The sequence below is a fragment of the Artibeus jamaicensis genome, unplaced genomic scaffold, assembly GCF_021234435.1.
Source record: "Artibeus jamaicensis isolate MK-2021 breed Jamaican fruit bat unplaced genomic scaffold, CSHL_Jam_final scaffold_3222, whole genome shotgun sequence".
Lineage (NCBI taxonomy): Eukaryota > Metazoa > Chordata > Mammalia > Chiroptera > Phyllostomidae > Artibeus > Artibeus jamaicensis.
The window spans coordinates 3,310,305-3,330,445 of NW_026522038.1; the positions used below are offsets into that span (position 1 = coordinate 3,310,305).

A 20,141-nucleotide genomic window follows, 5' to 3' on the forward strand; every position below is an offset into this window, starting at 1 on the left:
GTTTTATGACCTATAATGTGGCCCATCTTGGAAAATGTTCCACGTGCAATTGAAAAGAATGGGGTTTGTGGACCTTCATTGGTTGTGTGAAAGTCTGCAGGATGCATCAGTCTGGCTGCTGGTGTGGAGAAGCTCCTGGAAGAGTTTCAGGTGGAGATATCAAGTTCGGTGGAATGTGGTCTCAGGGAAATACCTGGTGGGTGAATGGTGGTGGCCAGTTAAATGGAGAGCACAGATTTGGCAGCTGCCAGCACTGGGTTGGCCCGGTGGTAGGAGAGCACAACAGAGGAATACTGTGGCATGTGCCTATGCTCTGTCCTCAAAGAGAATTGCTCCGGCCCCTCCCCCTCCACTTTTCACCCTGAAGTTAGTCAATTTAGTTTCTTCGTGTATGTCCCTGGTGCTTTTTGAGCTGCTGTCCTTGAACTGTCCTTGAGCTTAGAGCAGGTGTTTGTGTGAGCAATTGAATTTGTATGCTGGCCACATAAGAGCAGCAAGTCTCACTTTCCAGCAACCCTTTATCTTTCTTGGACACCATCCCTGCTTGAGTTCACAGCCAGATGTTATAAGGACTGCTCTTTCCAGCACTGGTTCCCTGGTCTGGGGAGCTCAGTTGTGGGGCTGGAAATTGCCACCTCCCAAGGAGTGCTGCAGCAGCCAAGATAGCCCTGTGGATCAACACACCACAGGTGGGGGACCTGCAGTTCCCTGGTTCTTCCTAGCAGTCTTGATGCGGTTTCTTTATGTCCCTACAGGAATTCTATTCAGCTAGTCTTCAGGTGGTTCTCAATGATGATTGTTGTATAATTTAATTGTAATTTTGATGTGCTCCTGTCAGGAGGTGAGAGAATAGAGTTTACTCCACCATCTTTACTGAACGACCCATCCCCTTGTGGCAAAGTATTGAGTGCTTGTCTCTCTTACACTTTTCAGCTCAAGAAGAAGAGAGTTTTTGAAATACTTCAACCTGTGGATTTTTGCCTCTAGATAAAGCCCCCTGCCATCTTTTGCACTGCCCACTCTTCCCCATGTAGGTCACATCTGAGGTCACCCATCATGGAGGCCTCCAACCAAAGCCTTATCTAAGTGGCCTTTCTTAAGACCTCCCTGCTGTATACTATATATATGTGTAGCCCCAAAATTCATATATGGTAACCTATCTCCATACATGTATTTGAAAATACAATGTTTAAAACCTTCAAAAATGCACAAACATGTGCATCTCTGGCCAAGATGGAGGCATAGGTAGATATGCTTGCCTCCTCACATAACCAAAAGGACAACAGATTGAAAAACAAAAAACAACCAGAACTGCCAGAAAATCAACTTCCGTGGAAGTTTGACAAGCAAGGAGTTAAACAAGAAGCATTTATTCAAACTGGTAGGAGGGGCAGAGAGGACCAGTGGCAAGGCAGAACTTTGAAGATTGGTTAGGTGAGGCAAAGGCGGAAGTTCCACATTTGTGTGCATATGAACTGCGGGGAACAGCTGGGGAATGGGATAGTCCATGCAACCTAGGGTACCCGTGTGGGGAAATAAAGGCTTAAAGCCCCTGGTTATAAAAATCTGTGCGCGTTGTGGCAGGAGAAACTCCAGGCCTCACAGAAGATTATTTTCTCGAGATCCTGGGGTCCTAGAATGTACACAAACCAAGCTACTTGGGAATCAGCACCAGAAGGGCCTAATTGCTTGATGGTAGCGAGGTAGTGACCGAAAGTAGCGCAAGAGCCAGGCAAGTGGCAGTGTTCCCTCTCTCACCCCTCTTCCACGTACAGTGCCAGAATGCAGCAACATGGGTTGCCCCACCCTGGTAAACACCTAAGGCTCCACCCCTTACTATGTAAGAGGTATGCTGGGACAAAGAAATATGGCTCAAAATAAGAGGACAGATAAAGACTCCAGAGTAGAACCATGGCCATATAGATGGGAACTACAGGTCTGGATAGAATTTAAGAATACGTACAAAGATTCTGACAGTATTTGTTCCCAAATGAGTGGTATCCTAGATTGAATCTTGGAACAAATTACTACATTAAGGGGAAAAAACAACGAATCCCAATAAAGTCTGTAGTTTAGTTAATAGTATTGTACCAATGTAGATTGGATCCCAGAAAAGAATACTATAGTAACTGGGGGAAAAACAGTGAATCCCAATAAAATCTGGAGTTTAGTTAATGGTATTGAACCATGGTTAATTTCTTCTTTTTCGACAAATATGCCATGGCTATGTGAGATGTCAAAATTGGGAAACTGGATGAAGGGTACATGTGAACTCTCGGCACCATCTCTACATCTTTTCCATAAATCAAAAATTACTGTACGATGTGAGCAGCGTGGTGGCGTGAGGACCTCCAGGTCTCTTCCCTTGAAGTTGGACAGCTATAATTCTACAAAGGATTACTTGCTCCATTCTCCAGCACATGTGACAGAGCTGACTTGAGCATATCAGAGTAAACAGCGTTGATGGACCCGGTGAGGGAAGGACAGACACAGAAGCCAGGTGCTGTCTGGTGTTCACCCTGACCCCAGGAGGCACTAAAGCAGTGACTGACTGCAGTGACGGTTCAGGGTGCAACCCCTACTGGATAAACCAGAGGAGCACAGACAGTAATTGGGCCTGAGTGGCTGGCATACAGTGAGGTTGCACCAAGGGGCAGTGGCAGTGTAAAGGGTCCTAGCATTCCCTAACCCACCAGCACCAGACAAAGGGTTCTGCAGAGCTGGGAACCTGCCCAGTCTATCCACCTGTGGCCTCTTTGGCAGTAAAAATCCTCACTTGGCAGATGCAAAAGGCCCAGCCTACGTGGTTTGTACTCTTTGAAGCTAAATCCACTAAAGAGAATAGTACCCCAGATATGCGAACCCACCTTTCTCCCCACCCATCACAGCACAGCATCCTAGAGGCAGCTGGATCAACCCAGACTGAGCCGGCAGCTTCTGACTACAGGAAGGCGGTGACATAAGGAACACACAAAAGACTCATTGCCCAGCGACTTCTGAATAATCCACAGTAGCGATACCTTGAGACCAAGGCAACTCCAACAGAAAGGGGCCAACCACCTCCTAGGGGCACCAGGGGCTTTTTCCATGGCTGAGGCAACACCACCCCACAGAGATTCCAGAAACCCTTAGCAGTTCACCATAGGAGAAAATAAAAAACTTGCGATTTAGCACCACCTACTGGGAAACAAATGGAAGACCTCCACTTACCAACCTGCTAAACACTGAGTGGCAAGTACTTAAAAAAAAAATTTTCATTTCCACAAATGCTCAGGTAGAGAAATATTCCCTAAAGCAAATGAATAACTAAGTTAACAGAATTCTAAGGGAATTCAGGGAAAAAAGGAAAAACCTCTAGAAGATAAACACATGAAAGACTGTGACTTAAATGGCAGTGAATTCAAGACTGCAGTTCCAGAAGTACTCAATGAGATACAAGGAGAGTCAGAAAAATAATTCAACAAGCTCAGAAATAAAACTGATGAACAAAAGGAGTACTTCACCAAAGATACTACAACTCTAAAAAAACCAAACAAATTCTGGAGAGGAAAAACTCAATAAATGAGATGAAGAAATTAGTGAGCTTAGGAAACTGAGCAGACCAGATGGAGAAAGAATTAGTGATATAGAAGATAGAAATTAGAAATGACCCAGCAGGAGTTAAAGAGAGAATTGAGAGTAAAAAGGATGAATGAACTCTATGAGAACAATCTGACTTCATTAGATAGAGCAAAGTAAGACTAATGGATATACCAGGAGAAGAGGAGAAAGTAACAAAAGAGCCTATTCAAGGAGATAACAAAAACTTCCCAAATCTATGGAAAGAACTGCATTCACAAACTCAAGAAGCTAACAGAACACCTAACTATCTGAATCCAAAAAGGCCTTCTGAGTGGCATATGATATTAAAATTGTCAAAATTAAAGACAAAGAATTCCCAAGGCAGCCAGGGAAAAGAAAATGGTAGCCTATAAAGGAAACTCCACTACATTATCATTGAATTTTCCAGTAGAAACCATACAAACGATGAAAGAATGGAATCAAATATTCAAATTATTGAGAGAAACTACCAGCTAATAATAATATATCTTGTAAAGTTATACTGTAGATATGAGGGTGAAATAAAGACTTTACCAGACATACAGAAGCTGAGGGAATTTACCATCACAAGACCTAAATTATAAGAAACACTGACAGGTGCTTTTCTACTCGAAAGAAAAAGACAAAAGGATACAAAACTATTAGCAAGATGACTAAGAGACTGCAACCCTCATTCAGAACAGGGTAGTAAACACTTTAACATAAAGGTTAAAGGAGGTAACAACATTTTAGAAAAGACAATAGGTACTGTATTTTGTAAATGAACAGCATTAAAAGGAATAATTCATGACAACAAAAACATAAAAGTGAGGGCAGGGAGGACTGAACTTGCACAGGTGAATGGAGTAGTAATCAGGAGAAAACTGGCGTATATATGAAAACTTATTTTGCATAAACCTGATGGTAACCACCAAAAAACGTCTAGAACTGAGACATAACATAAAAAAAAGAGAAAGCAGAGAAAAAATATAGAATACCACCAAACTAAAATAACAGATACATAAGGGAAAAGAAACAGTGCAGACACAGAGCTACCAGAAAACAAAAGATAAAAAGGCTGTAAGAAATCCTCATACCAATAATCACCTAAATGCAAATAGACAGAACTCACTAATTAAAAGGCACAGAGAAGCAGGATGTCCTGGCCGGTGGCTCAGGGTTGCAGGTTAGATCCTGGGTCAGGGTATGTACAAGGGTTAACTGGTGAATGCATGAGTAAGTGGAACAGCAGGTTGATGTGTCTCTCTGTCTGTCTCTCAAGTAAATTAAAAAAAGGCACAGAGGAACAGGATGGATCAAAAAACAAAACACAACTATTAGTATATGCTGACTTCAGGAGACACATCTCAGCTGCAAAGACATACTAACTCAAAGTGAAGGGTGAGGGAAATGGTACATCAGGAAGATAGTATCCAGGGAAAACAGGGTGCTGCTGTACTTACATCAGACAAAATATATTTCAAGACAAAAGATAGCAAGAGACTTATATGGACATTTTATAATGATAAAGAGGACAACACATCAAGAAGACCTAACACTCATATAGATATGCACCCAGTCTGGGAGCACCAAAACATATAAAACAACTACTACCAGAACTAAAGGGAGAAATTGACAAAAAACAAAATTTATGTAATAGAGATCAAACTACATCATTGGCAGCAATGGATAAATCATCCAAACAAAAATCAGAAAGAAAAAAATCAGCCTTAAATGACACACTAGACCAAATGGAGATGATTGACATTAACTTTTTCATCCCAGAACATCAGAATATACATTGTTCTCTAGTTCATATGGAACATTCTCAAGAATAAACCATATGTTGGGGCACAAAACCCGTGTCATCAAATTTAAGAAGATTGAAAACATATGTAGCATATTTTCCCCACCACAATGTTCTCTCTGTATTTGGAAATCAACTGCAAAAAAAGACATATACATTAATATGTTTATTGCAGCATTACTGACAAGAGCCAAGCTGTAGAAGCAACCTAAGTGTCTATCGATAGATGAATGGATAAAGAAATGGTGCATATATATAGTAGAAGATGATTCAGCCATAGAAAAGAATGAAATATTGCTATCTTGAACATCATAGACAGACCATAGATGGTATTATACTAAGTGAAATAACTCAGACAAAGACAAGTGCCAGATAATTTCACTTAAATGTGGAATCTAATAAACAAGCTGAACAGAAACAGACTTAGATATAGAGAACATTTTGATGGTTGCCAGAGGGAAGGGTGTTGGGGAGATGGTTGAAAAAGAGGAAGGGATTAAGAAGTACAGATTGGTAGTTACAGAATAGTCAGGAGGATGTAAAGTACAGCATAGGAAATATAGTCAGTAATATTGTAATAACTATATATGGTGTCAGATTGGTACTACATTTATCAGGGTGATCACTTCAGAGGTTATATAAATGTCTAATCGTAGAGCTGTACACCTGAAACTAATATTGTATGTCAACTGTAATTTAAAAAGAAAAAAAACATAGCTCTTAAACAGGCTACAGGTGTAAACATTGGGAATCACTGTGTGAAATTTGGACTTCTAGGGTGTATTAATAAGACTGTCTAAATAAATAAATATGCTTAACCTTTATAATATTAGTGTAACAGTTGAAGCTCCAAATGTAGACATATATAACGATTACTGTAAACCACTCCCCCCCCTCTTTTTTTTTTTTTTTTTTTTTTTAGTCTAGCAGCTAGGGAACTTTTTGAGTATGGAAGTATGAAAAGATAAAGATCGGGAGCTTGAGGTCAGAATGGGTTCAAATCTGAGCCTGGCCAGATTTATTAATTAGCTGGGTTACATTTAATAAATGTTTTAACTGTTTGGAACCTCAGTTTCTTCACCTTCAGAGGACAGCAGTGGTAGACTTTGAGTTGTTATAAAGAGAGGCAAAAGAGCATAATGGTCAAGAACATGAGCCCTGAAAACAGACTGCCCTGAGTTTGAGTTCTACCTGTGTCATTCATTAGACATGTGACTTTGATCAAGTTTCTGAACCTCTCTGGGCCTCCACTTCCTTACAGGTAAAAGAGGAGTGCCTTTAGTTCCTACGGAATAGGGTTTTTGTGAGGATTTAATGAATTTCCCAGTAAGGGTGGCAATGTCAACCCTAATTTGCTGTAGGTAAGCTTTTGGTTGGGGTTTCTGGGTTTTGCTCTTGGGCCACCCTGCGTAGCCACAGCTTCTGGTTTTCTGCCACATGAAATCTAAAAATCTCTCAACAAAACACAGTGTCCCAGTATGCCAGAAAGCATTAATTTCCCACAAACAGAAGGAAAATTCCAACTTACCTAGTGAATCCTCCCCATTAATGTTCCTGGCTGCTAACACACCCTGTCCTTGGGTCACTATCACATGGCAGTGTGAAGAAATCCTTCTCTGCCCGCCTGCCTCCCAAAGCTGAATAGGCTTTGCTATTTTTTGTATGCCGCCACTCTGTTGGAGGCAAAGGGCGGCTGCACTCTCTCCTTCTGCCACTCCCAGAGCCCACCACCATGTATGTTCTCAAATAACGCATCTTTGACAGCTATTTTTAAAATATTACAGTTGTCCACTTATAGGACAAAACTAAGTAGTCTTTACTTACTCAGTTCTCTGCGCCAGCACTTTCCTTTGCCATCTCTGAGTTGGTTCAGTGACTATAGAGTCATGCTTCCTAGCACTCCACTCTTTCTGCAGAGACAAAGGAAGCATGGCCCCAAGAACAGGGTGACTGTGCAAGACAAGGACCCCAGAAATTGTTCCTGGGCACCCGAAAGCCCAAGGCCGCACCTGGAAAAAACTAGCTGTCCTGGTGAAGGAAGAATGATTCTACTTGTAACTGTCATCTGATTAGGACTGGGCAGGGGTCAGGGCAGGGTGGCCCTTGCTTCATAAGACTCTAAACGGAGGCTAGGCTTTCAGTATGAAACAGCTGCAAGATACCTGTCTGACTGTTTCTTTTGACAGACAAGGGCACAAGAGCTTAAGGAGTTGTCTGCATGTGGCCATACTGCCCACCAGGGACGGAGCCAGTACCCCTCCGAGTACTCCCTTCTCAACATGACATTTACATAATATAGATGGCTTCAGGTTAGAGAATTGCTCACAAAATATGGCACTTGTTTGTCTTTCCTACGGAAAACAACTCATGGATCTTAAACGGCACTGTTCTGAGGCATTTTGTTTGACATTACACACATTAAAAAAACACATGTTGTGACAACATGTCATTAGAATATGTTTAGCCTTGCATTAGACACAACTTGTAACTGAGAATGGAAGGTTAAAAATCCACCTAAAGAATCATCCATGCATCTTCCTAATTTACCATCTTTTCTTCACCCTCATCACACCTAGTTTCTTTTCCCTCTCTCATGCCAACATTTTCCTGTTTCTATCTTTGCATGTGCTTTCTCTGGCTTGAGTACTCTTTTCTTTTTCTCATACACATACTCATTCTTCAAATTACTAGGTTTCTCTGTAATTTTCCTTTTCCAATTCTAGCCCCATCAGGTTTTGCATTTGCTACATGCTAGCATTTAACGGACTTTATTATTTGGATGTGACCCTATCTCTCTTTAGTACTGTCCCAAGTCTAACAGTGCTCATCAGCAGCACTTCTTTTGTGTTTTTACAGAATTAGATGTGATCACAGCAAAGGAATGGTGAACACAAGATTCACTATTGTAGCTGCTTCACATAGAAGGAGACCTATTTTTGATTTGATGGTGAGTTTATGGGTCCTTATTACATATTTAAAAATAAAAAAAATTTATTATTGAAGTATGATAACTAGACATTACTCACATGAGGGAGAAGATTGGCCTTGTCGATATCAAATATTCCACAAAGGTTTCTATTTAACCTTAAACCCTCAGATGTGTAAAGCCGAAATGAGATTGTTACAGAACAGACCCTGGGGGTGAGAATGATATACTATTACCGAATGGACCACCTTTTCTGCCTCCAGGGTCACCCTGTACTAGGTTCGCCTTGCCCGCCACCAGGGAATGATGTCTCCCAACGCCAGATATTGGTGAAAAGGAAAGGAATTATTTATTCAAAAAGTTATACAGACTTAGAGTAATGACTTAATGTCTTCATTAAAATACTGAAGTCCTTTAGAACACCAACAAATGCACACAGTCCCTCCTCCCTCTGCCCAGTCCAGGGTACCATACCTCAGGGAAAGAAGTAGAGGTCCATGGCTCAGGTAGCCTCTCGGTTCCTGGCTATGACGGACTAAGGCCAGCAGAGTCCTCCTGTTGTGGCTGACGACAAGAATAAATGCACGTGACAACAATCTTGTGGAGAGAAAGGGAATGGCACAGCTACTCTCTCAAGGGCAGAGTGTGTCGACCCTTGCCTAGACAAGCTTTTATTGTTTTCCTGAGGTCTTACATCAGAGAAAGATTTATTATCTATTACATAGAATATTATTGTCTACATTTTAGGTACAATCAAAATGAAAATAACATGCAGAGGGAATGGCAAAGAGCTCATTAGCTCTGTCCTTGGGAAAGTTTATATAGGCTTTGGAAATTACCTTGAAGATAGACAATACACATTTGTTGTTTTAGACCAAGGTGATGGAGTTTTAGCAAGAGCAAGCCCTAACAGTCTGTATACATTTTCTAGGCCTGATTCCCACAGGAAAACTCAGTTTGAAGGTCTGGCTCCTGCCCACCACTTCGCTTCTGTAGATTTTCCACACACAGCTGAGTCACATTTGCCAGACTAAAAGAAACCGATCCCCTACAATTCCCCCTTTTTTTCATTTTGTTAAGGCTGTTGTGGTGACACATCTCACAAGACTTGCTACTTGCTCATCTCTTTTGCAACCCTGGGTAAATAATTTGTAAATGCATCCTGATATACTAAACATTATTAAAATCAGTAAACAACCAGTGGCTCCAGTGACCCACAGTCCTAGGTTCAGTTCATCAAACCAGTGTTTTTGCTTTAACGGCAGAGATTATCATTAAGGGTTTGAAGAATCTCCTGCTTAGTTAAGCGTTCAATGTCCTGTTACTGTTGGTGTAACTCAGTTGCAATTTATTGATTCGTCCCTTTAAATTAGTAGAAAAAGCTCTTCTTAGGTGATATTGAACATCACTCCAGGAATATAGGCTGGAGTTCCATCGTAGTGGGGTGACACGCAGTTTGGAGAAACCAGGATCACAGGTCAGCTGCTGATGGATCACTGGGGCATCCTGGTGTTCACTGTTCCAGTTGAGTGCTGATTCAACTGTAGAAAGTCGAGTCAGGATTTCTTGGTTAATCTGGGCCTGTTGAAGCATTTCTAAAGTGGAGTTGGTTAAAAGAACATCAACAGTATGACCAGTTTGAACTGACCCAATGAGGGCAGTGGTTGCCGTGGCCACAGTAGCTGCGACAACTATAGCAGAGACAATAAATGCAATCAAAGTGCCAACAAACCATTGGACTCTTACAGAGGCCAGCACATTGTTAAGCGCCATTATGCTATGGGGATCTTCCCATTCTCTGGCTACATCAACTGGCATCCATATCTGAGTTTGTCTTCTAACTATGTAAACTGTAGTGAGGCTTAACTGAGTAATACTGAGATGAGTAAGACAGCTGGCATATATGGAGCCTGTGGGGACAGGCAAAGAATAAATTTTTGCTGATTTATTATAAAAGACTTGAGCTGTCCCTGGAGTTGCCAAAAACAAATAAGGGTGAGAGGAACAAACTGTGACCCAATCTTATTTTAGAGGGCCATCCTGATAGAGGCTTTTTAAAAAAATTTTATACAGGCGTTTTCTAGCAATAAAAGGCAAGCCCATTTTCCATGAATTGTAATGCCAAGGGCTACTGTGGTTGGGAGAAACAATTCTAATAATAGGTGCCCCAGTACCGGGCCCCTCCCACCACATATTTGAGGCAGAGCTGAAACTGTTGTTGTGCCAAGCTTAGCCAGTACTTTCCAATTAGCTCCCCAGTTCTCCACTACAAAAGGACTTTTGGGGAGAAAAGCAGTAGTAGCATTCGGTCCTCAGCACAAAGACCAAGAGACTGAGTCTTTGTGGCTTTTGTCTAAAGTACAAGGAGGAACCAGAGGGGGATTGAGAGTGTGATAAATCCCCTCTTGGGTACGTAGACCAATTGGTGTTACCATAGAGAGCTGATAGTAATTAGCGTACTGTTCCTTATTTGCAGCATAGCATTTTTCTCTTATAGTTAAACACAAAGTGTCAGTAAGAACAGAAAAACAAACTGGTGAGAGTATTCAGCAACATAAATAGTATATCTTGGCACTGACATCCAGTGCTTATTTTCTTCTAATGGGCCATCAGGGGGCATCCATTCTCCTCCAAGTCCACTGAGTGTTGTTAGTGGAAAAGGGAGGTTCATCATTCCACCAGGTATGCAACTTAAATACCAGTGGGTCAATAATGTGAGCCCAATAAATATGAGAGGGATTACTTTCAGTATTTAGGCCCTGCCCCCCAGGCAGAGTATAATAGCAATTAAAAGGAAAGTTTTAGCTGAATTGGCTGACAACACTGCTAAGTAACCAATAAATCTATTTTCTGGGGTGTCTTCCACCTTAGTGTCAACAAGAATTTTCTCAGCTTGAGTATTAAGAGTCTTAATGTCCCCCCATCTGGTGGGGACACATCTGAGAGGAACATTATGAGACATTGAAAGATTATTATTCTCTACCGGAGGCATCTGAGCCTCAGCCCCCATTATTGAGGTGGTCTGCATCCCCCTTTGTTGGCGAATCCAAACCCATGTGCAACGTCGTGGATGTCTATGTTCCTTCTGGTTGTTCAGTGTTAGCTGGGCCCTCTGGTCTGTCAGCTGATCAGCTTTCATCTCCAGGTAGTGGAACTTGATGTTCATGATAAGACTTCACCCTTTTAACTGGAAGCCAGACAGGACCTGTAGGGATGGAAACACATGATACCCTCTTCCCCATGTTAAGAGGTCTACAGGACCCTGCCAAGTACCATCCCCCAGTGGATCTCTGTATGGAACTTGAGGATAAGATGACTTTGGTTCTTTCCTCTGAAAATGTTTCTCCATTGGAGTACAGAGGGATTCATCACAGTGTAGAAAATTATAGGTAAACATAGCTAACATAATCAAATTTGGGGGGGTAGAATCCTGACTCCCCCTTTTTGGTTTTTTTTTCCCCTTTTTGTTTTTTAAGAAGATTTTTAAAGGTATGATGTGCCCATTCAACAATTGTCTGACCAGTTGGATTATAAGCTATTCCTGTTTTATGTTGGATATTCCAACACTGAAGGAACGCTTGAGTAGAATGGGCAAGATATCCTGGGCCACTATCAGTTTTAATTTGCTGAGGCTGACCTAAATGACTGAAGGCCTCAGGCCAATGGGCTTGCATATTTTCAGCAGATTCTCTTGTTAAAGCAGATGCATGTAGGGCACCAGAGTAAGTATCAATAGAAATATGCATGTGTTTGAATTTTCCAAAGAGAGAGTAATGAGTGACATCTGTTTGCCAAATCATTTGAGAACTTAGTCCTCGAGGGTTAACTCTTGTGGATGGAGGTGCCTTAGTAAGGGCTTGACAGTCAGGGCATTCTTTAGTAATTTGCTTAGCTTGAGAACAGGGAATATCCAATTGTCTTTGAAGTGCCTGGCTGTTTTGATGAAAAAACTGGTGAGAAGCTACTGCTTGCTGAGAAGCAGTGAAGACGCTAACTAAGGCATCTGCCTTATTGTTACCATCCACTAAGGGGCCAGGCAGGCCTGAGTGAGGTCGAATACGAGTTATGAAGAGCGGGTGTTCTCATTTGTCAAGGAGAGACTGTAAAGCCAGAAATAAATTAAGCATATTTGAATCAATTGAAGTTTTAATTAATGCCTGATCTAAATGTTGAATAGTATAGACAGTATATCTTGAGTCACAAACTGTATTTAAAGCTTCTTTAGGCCATTGCGGCAGGGCCATAATTGCAGCAAAAAGTTCAGCCCTCTGACTAGAGGAATGTCCTGAGGATACAAAGTCTTTCCAGCCCATTGCCTTTTTTCTGAGCAACAGTAGCCTGTCCAGTTTTCCCGGACCCATCAAGAAATATAGTTTTTGCTTCTATTATTGGTACTGGGCTGATTATTTCTGTTAGTCTTATCTGAAGGAATGGAATGTTTTGAAGCAGTCTGTCTGAGAGCATATTAATTTCTAGTCCTCCCACAGAGTCAGCTATGGCACACTGAAATTCTAAAGACTGAGTTATTAGCTGCCGTAAATAAACCTGAGTTAAGGGAATATGAATAAAGTCAGGATCATATCCAAGCAATTGCTGTGTTCGTTCATGTCCTTTTATTATGAGATAGCACAATGCAGTTATATAGGTGGTAATGGTGCGTCGTGGCTGATGAGACAGAAAAAGCCACTCTGTCATAGTTAAATGAGGCATTGGCTGTCCTGTAAGTCCCATTGGGGTACCCAAGGTTGGGAAGCAGAAAAATCAGACAGGGAGTTGTAGATTAATTCTGGTTAATTGTCATTGTTGAATATGTTGATTTATTATAGATAACTTTTGAAAGGCCTCAGAAGACAATTCTCTAGGGGAATTGAGATCTGAGTCTGCTTTAAGGGTATTAAACAAATGAGTTAACTGCTGAGTGGGTATTCCAAGGCTGGGTCGCACCCAATTAATTGTTCCTAAAAGTTGTTGGAGGCGATTAAGAGTTAAATCCTTGGGCAGACTAATTTGAAGGACAAAAGGATGTAACCTAAATATCTCCAAGGCTCTGAATGCTGGATTTTCTCTGGAGCAATTATCAGTCCAGCAGAGGCTACAGAATTCTTAAGAAAGGAAGTAGTTTTTGCTAGCACGTCTTGTGAGGGAGCTGCAATTAAAATGTCATCCAAATAATGATAGATAATTGAATCAGGGAATTGATCTCTTACTGGCTGAATTGCTGTATGAACAAAATGCTGACAAACAGTTGGACTATTAAGCATTCCCTGAGGTAAAACTTTCCATTGAAATCGCCGTAAAGGCTGAGAGTTATTAATGACAGGAAGAGAAAATGCAAACCGCTCTCGATCCTTTTCTGCTAAAGGAATTGTGAAAAAACAGTCTTTTAAATCTATGATTAAAAGTGGCCAATCTCGAGGAATACGAGCTGGATTAGGGGCCCCTGGCTGTAGGGGGCCCATAGGCTGGAGGGATTCATTATTTTTTTTCAGGTCATGAATAAGCCTCCATTTGCCAGACTTCTTTGGTATAACAAAAATAGGTGTGTTCCATGGGCTGTTAGAGGGTTCAATATGACCTGCTTCTAGTTGTTGTTTGACTAAAAAGTGGGTCTGTTTAAGTTGCTCTCCTTTAAGTGGCCACTGATCAATCCATACCGGTGTGTTGGAGAGCCAGGTAAGCGGTAGGGGTGTCATAAGAGCAGCGGCCACTAGGGAAAATTCAGGAGAGAGATTCACACCCCCACTGACTGAGGAGATTAGTTCCCCACATATTAAGGGGCATAGGCAAAACATATGGTCGAATTCTTCCTACCAGTCCCTCTGGTCCATTACATCTAAGAGACCACACACCGAGTTGAGGTTGAGAAATTGCTCCAACACCTGTAACAGCCATTTCACTGTCAGTTAAAGGCCATTCAGCAGGCCCAAACTGATTTGAGATAACAGAGATATTGGTTCCCATATTTATGAGCCCATGAAAAGTTTTATTCTTTATTTTTACTTGTAAGATTGGCTTATTTAGCTTAATGGATTCTGTCCAGAACACTGATTGGTTGTCTGTACTGTTGAAGCCTCCCTCTCCCCTCGCTGCATTCTGAGTCTTTGAGATTACTAGGGGAGGAGGAGCAGCTGGGCAATGCGCGTCTGAGCAGGAATAATATGGTAGCCAGACACTTTGAGCATGATTTTAATTTCTCCTTTATAATCTGAGTCAACAACTCCTGGTTGAACAAAGATGCCTTCAGTAGTAATGCTGGATCTTCCTAAAATTAGACCTACTGTTCCTGGGGGTAGAGGTCCCCAAACACCAATGGGAGCTGCAATTATTTGATGCTGTTTCTTTAAGATGAGCTCATCAGTGGTGACCAAGTACAGCCCTGCACTACTTCAGGGGGCTGCACGAAGATCGGAAACTGTACTTCCTTGAATTCCCTGATATTGGTTGTTGTTCTGAAAGCTCTATTTGGGGTTGGGGGCACTGGAGTGGGTACCCCCCTGGAAGTTTCTCTGAACCAGTTGGTTATTTTTGTCAAATTTGGAGGACATTCTTTTGCTCAATGCCTGCCTCTGCCACAGCGCAGACAGTCCTTGGGGGGAGTTTGTAATCACCTTTTCCCCATTTTGGTGCAAACAGTCCTTGAGCAGGTGACCAGGCTTTCCACAATCATAACGTTTGAGATCTCGATCTCCCTTAATTGCAGCAGCTAAGAGAGAGGCCTTAAAGTGCTCTGTGCTGACATCTTTTTTTAAAAATTTTTTTATTGATTATGCTGTTACAGTTGTTCTATTCCCCCTTTAGTCCCCTCCACCCTACCCCTCATCCCCACCATTACCCCCCTTTAGTTTATGACCATGTGTCTCAAGTCCTTTAGATTCTATATTTCCCATGCTATTCTTGCCCCCCCATCTATTTTCTATCTACTGTCTATGCTACTTATTTTCTGTACCTTCTCCCCCCTTCTCCTCCTCCCACTCCCGTTGCTAACCCTCCTTGAGATCTTCATTTCTATGTTTCCACTCCTGATCTAGCTGTCCTTTTAGTTTGCTTTCGTTTTAGGTGTGGTTGTTAATAACTGTGAGTTTGTTGTCCTTTCACTGTTCATGTTTCTTTAACTTCTTTTTCTTAGATAAGTCCCTTTAACATTTCATATAATAAGGGCTTGGTGATGATGAACTCCTTGAATTTGATCTTATCTGAGAAGCACTTTATCTGTCCTTCCATTCTAAATGAAAGTTTTGCTGGATAGAGCAATCTTGGATGTAGGTCTTTAGATTTCATGACTTGGAATACCTCTTTCCAGCCCCTTCTTGCCTGTAAGGTCTCTTTTGAGAAATCCGCTGACAGTCTGATGGGTACTCCTTTGTAGGTGACTGTCCCCTTAGCTCTTGCTGCTTCTAGGATTCTCTCCTTCATTTTAATTTTGGCTAATGTAATTATGATGTGCCTTGGTGTGTTTCTTCTTGGGTCCAACTTCTTTGGGACTCTCTGAGCTTCCTGGATTTCCTGGAAGTCTATTTCCTTTGCCAGATTGGGGAAATTCTCCTTTATTATTTGTTCAAATAAGTTTTCCACTGGTGGCTGTGCCTTTCCCCCTTCTGGTACCCCTATAATTCGGATGTTGGAGCGTTTAAAGATGTCCTGGAGGTTCCTAAGACTCTCCTCATTTCTTTGAATTCTTGCTTCTTGACTCTTTTCTGTTTGGCCATTATTTGCTTTCTTCTGGTCCACTCCATTGATTTGAGTCCCAGTTTCCTTTTCATTGCTATTGGTGTCTTGTGCAATTCCATTCATTTCAATTAGTTTCGCCTTCATATATTTGTCTAATTTGTCGGTATAATCAACCAGTTCTGTGAGGATCCTGATCACCAATGTTTTAAACTGTGCGTCTGTGAGTTTTGCTATTTCTTCATCGCTTAGATCTATTGGCTCTGGGGCTCGGAGATCCTCCTGCGCCATTCTTGGTCTGTTCTGGCCCTTTCAGTGTGAGAAAAGGCGCCTTGGATTCCCAGGTCGCTGGGTTGTGACGCTGCATGTGGGGGCGTGGTCAGAGTGGGGAAATGGTGGCCCCCTCTGCCGCTTCTCACAGCTGGGTGCGGAGGAGCGGCGCCTTAGGTGGTTCACCTGGGCCGGGCCACTCAGAGTCGCTGGGCTATGATGCCGTATGTGGAGGTGGGGTCAGAGCAGGGAAATGGCGGCGCCCTCCACTGCCGCTGGTCGTGGGGACCTGCCGGCCCGGTCCAACCGCCCACTCCCTCGCCTGTCCACCCACGCACAAATGCGCGACCTCAGTCAACACGCAGCCCCGCTGCCTCGCTGTCTCCCCCGCGGTCCCTCGCCTGGTTGCTCGCTCGGTAGCTCACTCGGTCCGACCCTGCGCCTGGATTCCACGCCTGAGTCCGTCTGACCCAATTTTCCTGTGCAACCCTGCTCCGCCAGCCGCTGGTTTCGCCCCTTACCGGTCAGGCTGAAGAATTTGTTGTTAACGGACTTCCGAAAAGTTCAATTTTCCGTGTTCTGGCTGTGTTTTCTGTTGCTAATATTTAGTTTTCTCTAATCTTGGTTGTGTGAGAAGGCACGGCACATCCACCTATGCCTCCATCTTGGCGGAAGTCCTGTGCTGACATCTTGGCAAGCCTTAATAAACTCACTGATGTCCTTGGTGGTAGCTTGCAGGGGTCCGATAATGGCCCTACAGTCCTTGTTAGCATTTTCATAAGCTAGCTGCCAAAAAAGAGCTTTAGCTGCTCTGTTGTTATCTGTTTGCCTGTCAATAGCTTCTTGGAGGCAGTCAATAAAGTCAGTATACCTCCATAACACCCTGATGGATATTGGCAAATATCTCATCATGGCCCTGAGAGCAATTATCTCATGCCCCTGAGAGCAATTCGAGCACTCTGATCAAAAGCATGAGGATCAAGTCTAGCTTGAGCCACAGCAGTAACAAAATTATCAGACCCAAGCAGCATAGGGAGGGTGACAGGATTATTTATTCATCCATTCTCAGCAGCTTGGATGCTGGTCCTTTGAGAGTATTCTGAATACCAGACAGTATATTGAGCCTGGGTCAAAACAGTCCTGGTGAGGGCCATCCAGTCACAAGGTGCCATTTTATAACTGTCAGTAATGGTTTGAAATATCCCATTAGTATAAGGAGACTGAAGCCCATTTTCTTTAATACTCTTTTTAAAATCCTTACAAAGAGAAAAGGGAAGGGGCTCATGGACATTCCTTTGACCCTTGACTATAATGGGAAAAGCCAAATGGCATCTAAATCACCTGCCTCCGCTGCCTGCCAAAGGCATTGTCTCATAACCCCAACAGGGTATCTGTCTGAATTTTTTGGCTTTCTTGGTGGTGACTGATCTTATGGGGAGGAACGCTCCCAGAATTAAGATAAGGAGTGGCTACTATCAGACAGGTTCTCTGGCGGAGCTGTAGGTAAAACTCTTGTAGGCTGTTCTGCTGCATCATATACAACTTTCTCACCTGAACTATACTCCGTATTTTCCTCTGTAATTAGCTCCTTTTTCTTAGTCCATATAGACACAAGAGCAGTCTTGACTGGTCCTCAAGTTACTAAGTTCTGAACTCTGATAGGAAATCCACTATCCTGTAAAGCCTTTAATTTGTTACCTGCTTTTTCCCCAAACCCTAATATCTAAGGTTCCCTTATCAGGAAAGCAGGGTAATGTTCTTTTATAGTTTGTAAATGCTGTATAAGATGTTGCTGTTCAGCCCTGGCTGGTATAGCTCAATGGGCCTGTGAATCAAAGGATCGTGGTTCGATTCCCAGTCAGGGCACATGCCTAGGTTGCTGGCTGCTTCCCTGCAGGCCAGTTTCCAGCAGGGGACGCACGAAAGGCAACCATACATTGATGTTTCTCTCCCTCTCTCCTTCCCCTCTAAAGATAATAAATAAATAAAATCTTAAAAAAAAAGATGTTGTTGTTTTACTTCACATCCTGATCCTCGGAGGAGTTGCTGCAACACACGCAGGTAGACTTTTTGCTCTTTAGACAAGTTAGAGCCCATGCTTGTTCTTTTTTTACTTTTGATTTCTGCCCTTTCAGATTCCACAGCCCGTACTGAACCCTAGCTAATTAGCTATTGGGGAGTATAGTGTGGTGGGTCAGAAATGTACTGTTGGTGAAAACCGTCAGGGAGGTCCGCCTGGTATCCAGGGTACCCTAACCCCGCTTATGGGTTTCAGGTTTTTCCCACGTGTCTAAGACTGCGAGGGGGGCGCTTGAAGTGCCAGGTGACCAACCTTTATATCGCGCTCCCTGACCGAGCCGAGTTAAATTACTGTGACTGGAATTCCCTGTGAGGCTCCTGAACATGTTGGGGATTGGGCCCAGACACCTCCGCAAGGCCCCTACTCATGTAGGAACACTTGAGATCTCAAGTTGGAGGGAGAAATACCTCTTATCTTCGGAGCTCCAGCAAGGAGCTGAGACACTCATAAACAACCCTGTTAACTAACTATGAGTTCTCAAAGCAATCTTCGGAGTCCAGTTGAAACGAAACACTCATTTACTATCTGTTTTTCTGTTCACAGGTAGGCAGAGGGAAAAGGCAGAATCAAAAGGGCTGCAAAAAGCAGCTTTTAAAGAAGGAATGTGCAGAGGCGCTTGTAAAAAAAAAAAAAAAAAAAGCTAATTGAAAGGAAAATTCATTGCTCTCTCTCCCAAGCCTAAAACCTGATTGGGGATTGTGCCTCAGGGATGGGCTTGTGAGTATCTTTTACCTTCGAAAGATACCCTTTTTCTGTAAAATACAACACACCCTACGCCCTCTGAAAAGCACTCGGAGTCGTCAGCCCTTACTTGGGCCATTGTGCACGTTCTACTCATGTTGGTGTGTTGACCACAATGACAACTGGTAGCCTTTGGGTCCCTGTTCATGGGTACCAGATGTGACAGACTCCGTCCAGCAGAGTCTTTCTGTTGTGGCTGACGACGAGAATAAATGCACAGGTGACTATTGCAGACTCTGTTCAGCAGAGTCCACCTGTTGTGGTTGGTGACAAGAATCATTGCACAGGTGACAACAATCCTGTGTGGAAAAAGGGAACACGCATGACTACTCAAGGGGAGAGTGACTATGATGCCTTGGCCACTCCCTCAAGAGGGGAGCGCCCCAACCCTTGCCTAGACAGGCTTTTATTGTTTTCCTGGGGTCTTACATCATAGATTTATTATCTATCACATAGAACATTGAGTTTTAGCAAAAGCAAGCCATAACAGTCTGTAAGTATTTTCTAGGCCTGATTCCCACGGGTTTGAAGATCTGGCTCCTGCCCACCACTTCACTTCTGTAGGTTTTCCACTCAGAGCTGAGTCGCATTTGCCAGGCCAAGACAAACTGGTCCCTACGGGTGACAACAATCCTGTGGAGAAAAGGGGAATGGCACAGCTACTCTCTCAAGGGGATAGCATGTTGACCCTTGCCTAGATAGGCTTTTATTGTTTTCCTCAGGTCTTACCTCAGAGAAAGATTTATTATCTAGTATGTAGATTATTATCTACATTTTAGGTACAATCAAGGAAATGAAAATAACATGCAGAAGGGAATGGTGATGAGCTGATTAGCTCTGTCCTTGGGAAAGTTTATATAGGCTTTGGATATTACCTTGAAGATAGACAATACACATTTGTTGTTTAGACCAAGGTGATGGAGTTTTAGCAACAGCAAGCCATAACAGTCTGTGTGCATTTTCTAGGCCTGATTCCCCCAGGAAAACTCAGTTTGAAGGTCTGGCTCCTGCCCACCACTTCGCTTCTGTCGGTTTTCCATACAGAACTGAGTCACATTTGCCAGACTAAAACA

At 42.7% G+C, this 20,141-nt stretch overlaps 1 protein-coding gene across 3 annotated transcripts in view; it reads left to right on the forward strand.

The window, feature by feature from the left end:
• LOC119062232 (cytochrome P450 2U1) overlaps positions 1-20,141 on the forward strand; it is a 40,040-nt gene that overhangs the window by 18,741 nt on the left and 1,158 nt on the right. Inside the window, exons 6-7 of one of the 3 annotated variants that reach the window (XM_053657041.1) lie at positions 8,243-8,333; positions 9,244-10,248. In XM_053657041.1, coding sequence (XP_053513016.1) covers positions 8,243-8,333; positions 9,244-9,249 — 97 coding nt within the window. In that variant the 3' untranslated portion in view covers positions 9,250-10,248. Of the gene's footprint in view, positions 1-933; positions 6,288-8,242; positions 8,334-9,243; positions 10,249-20,141 lie in introns of those variants that run through there. The other 2 variants (XM_053657040.1, XM_053657042.1) reach the window with 2 other exon arrangements.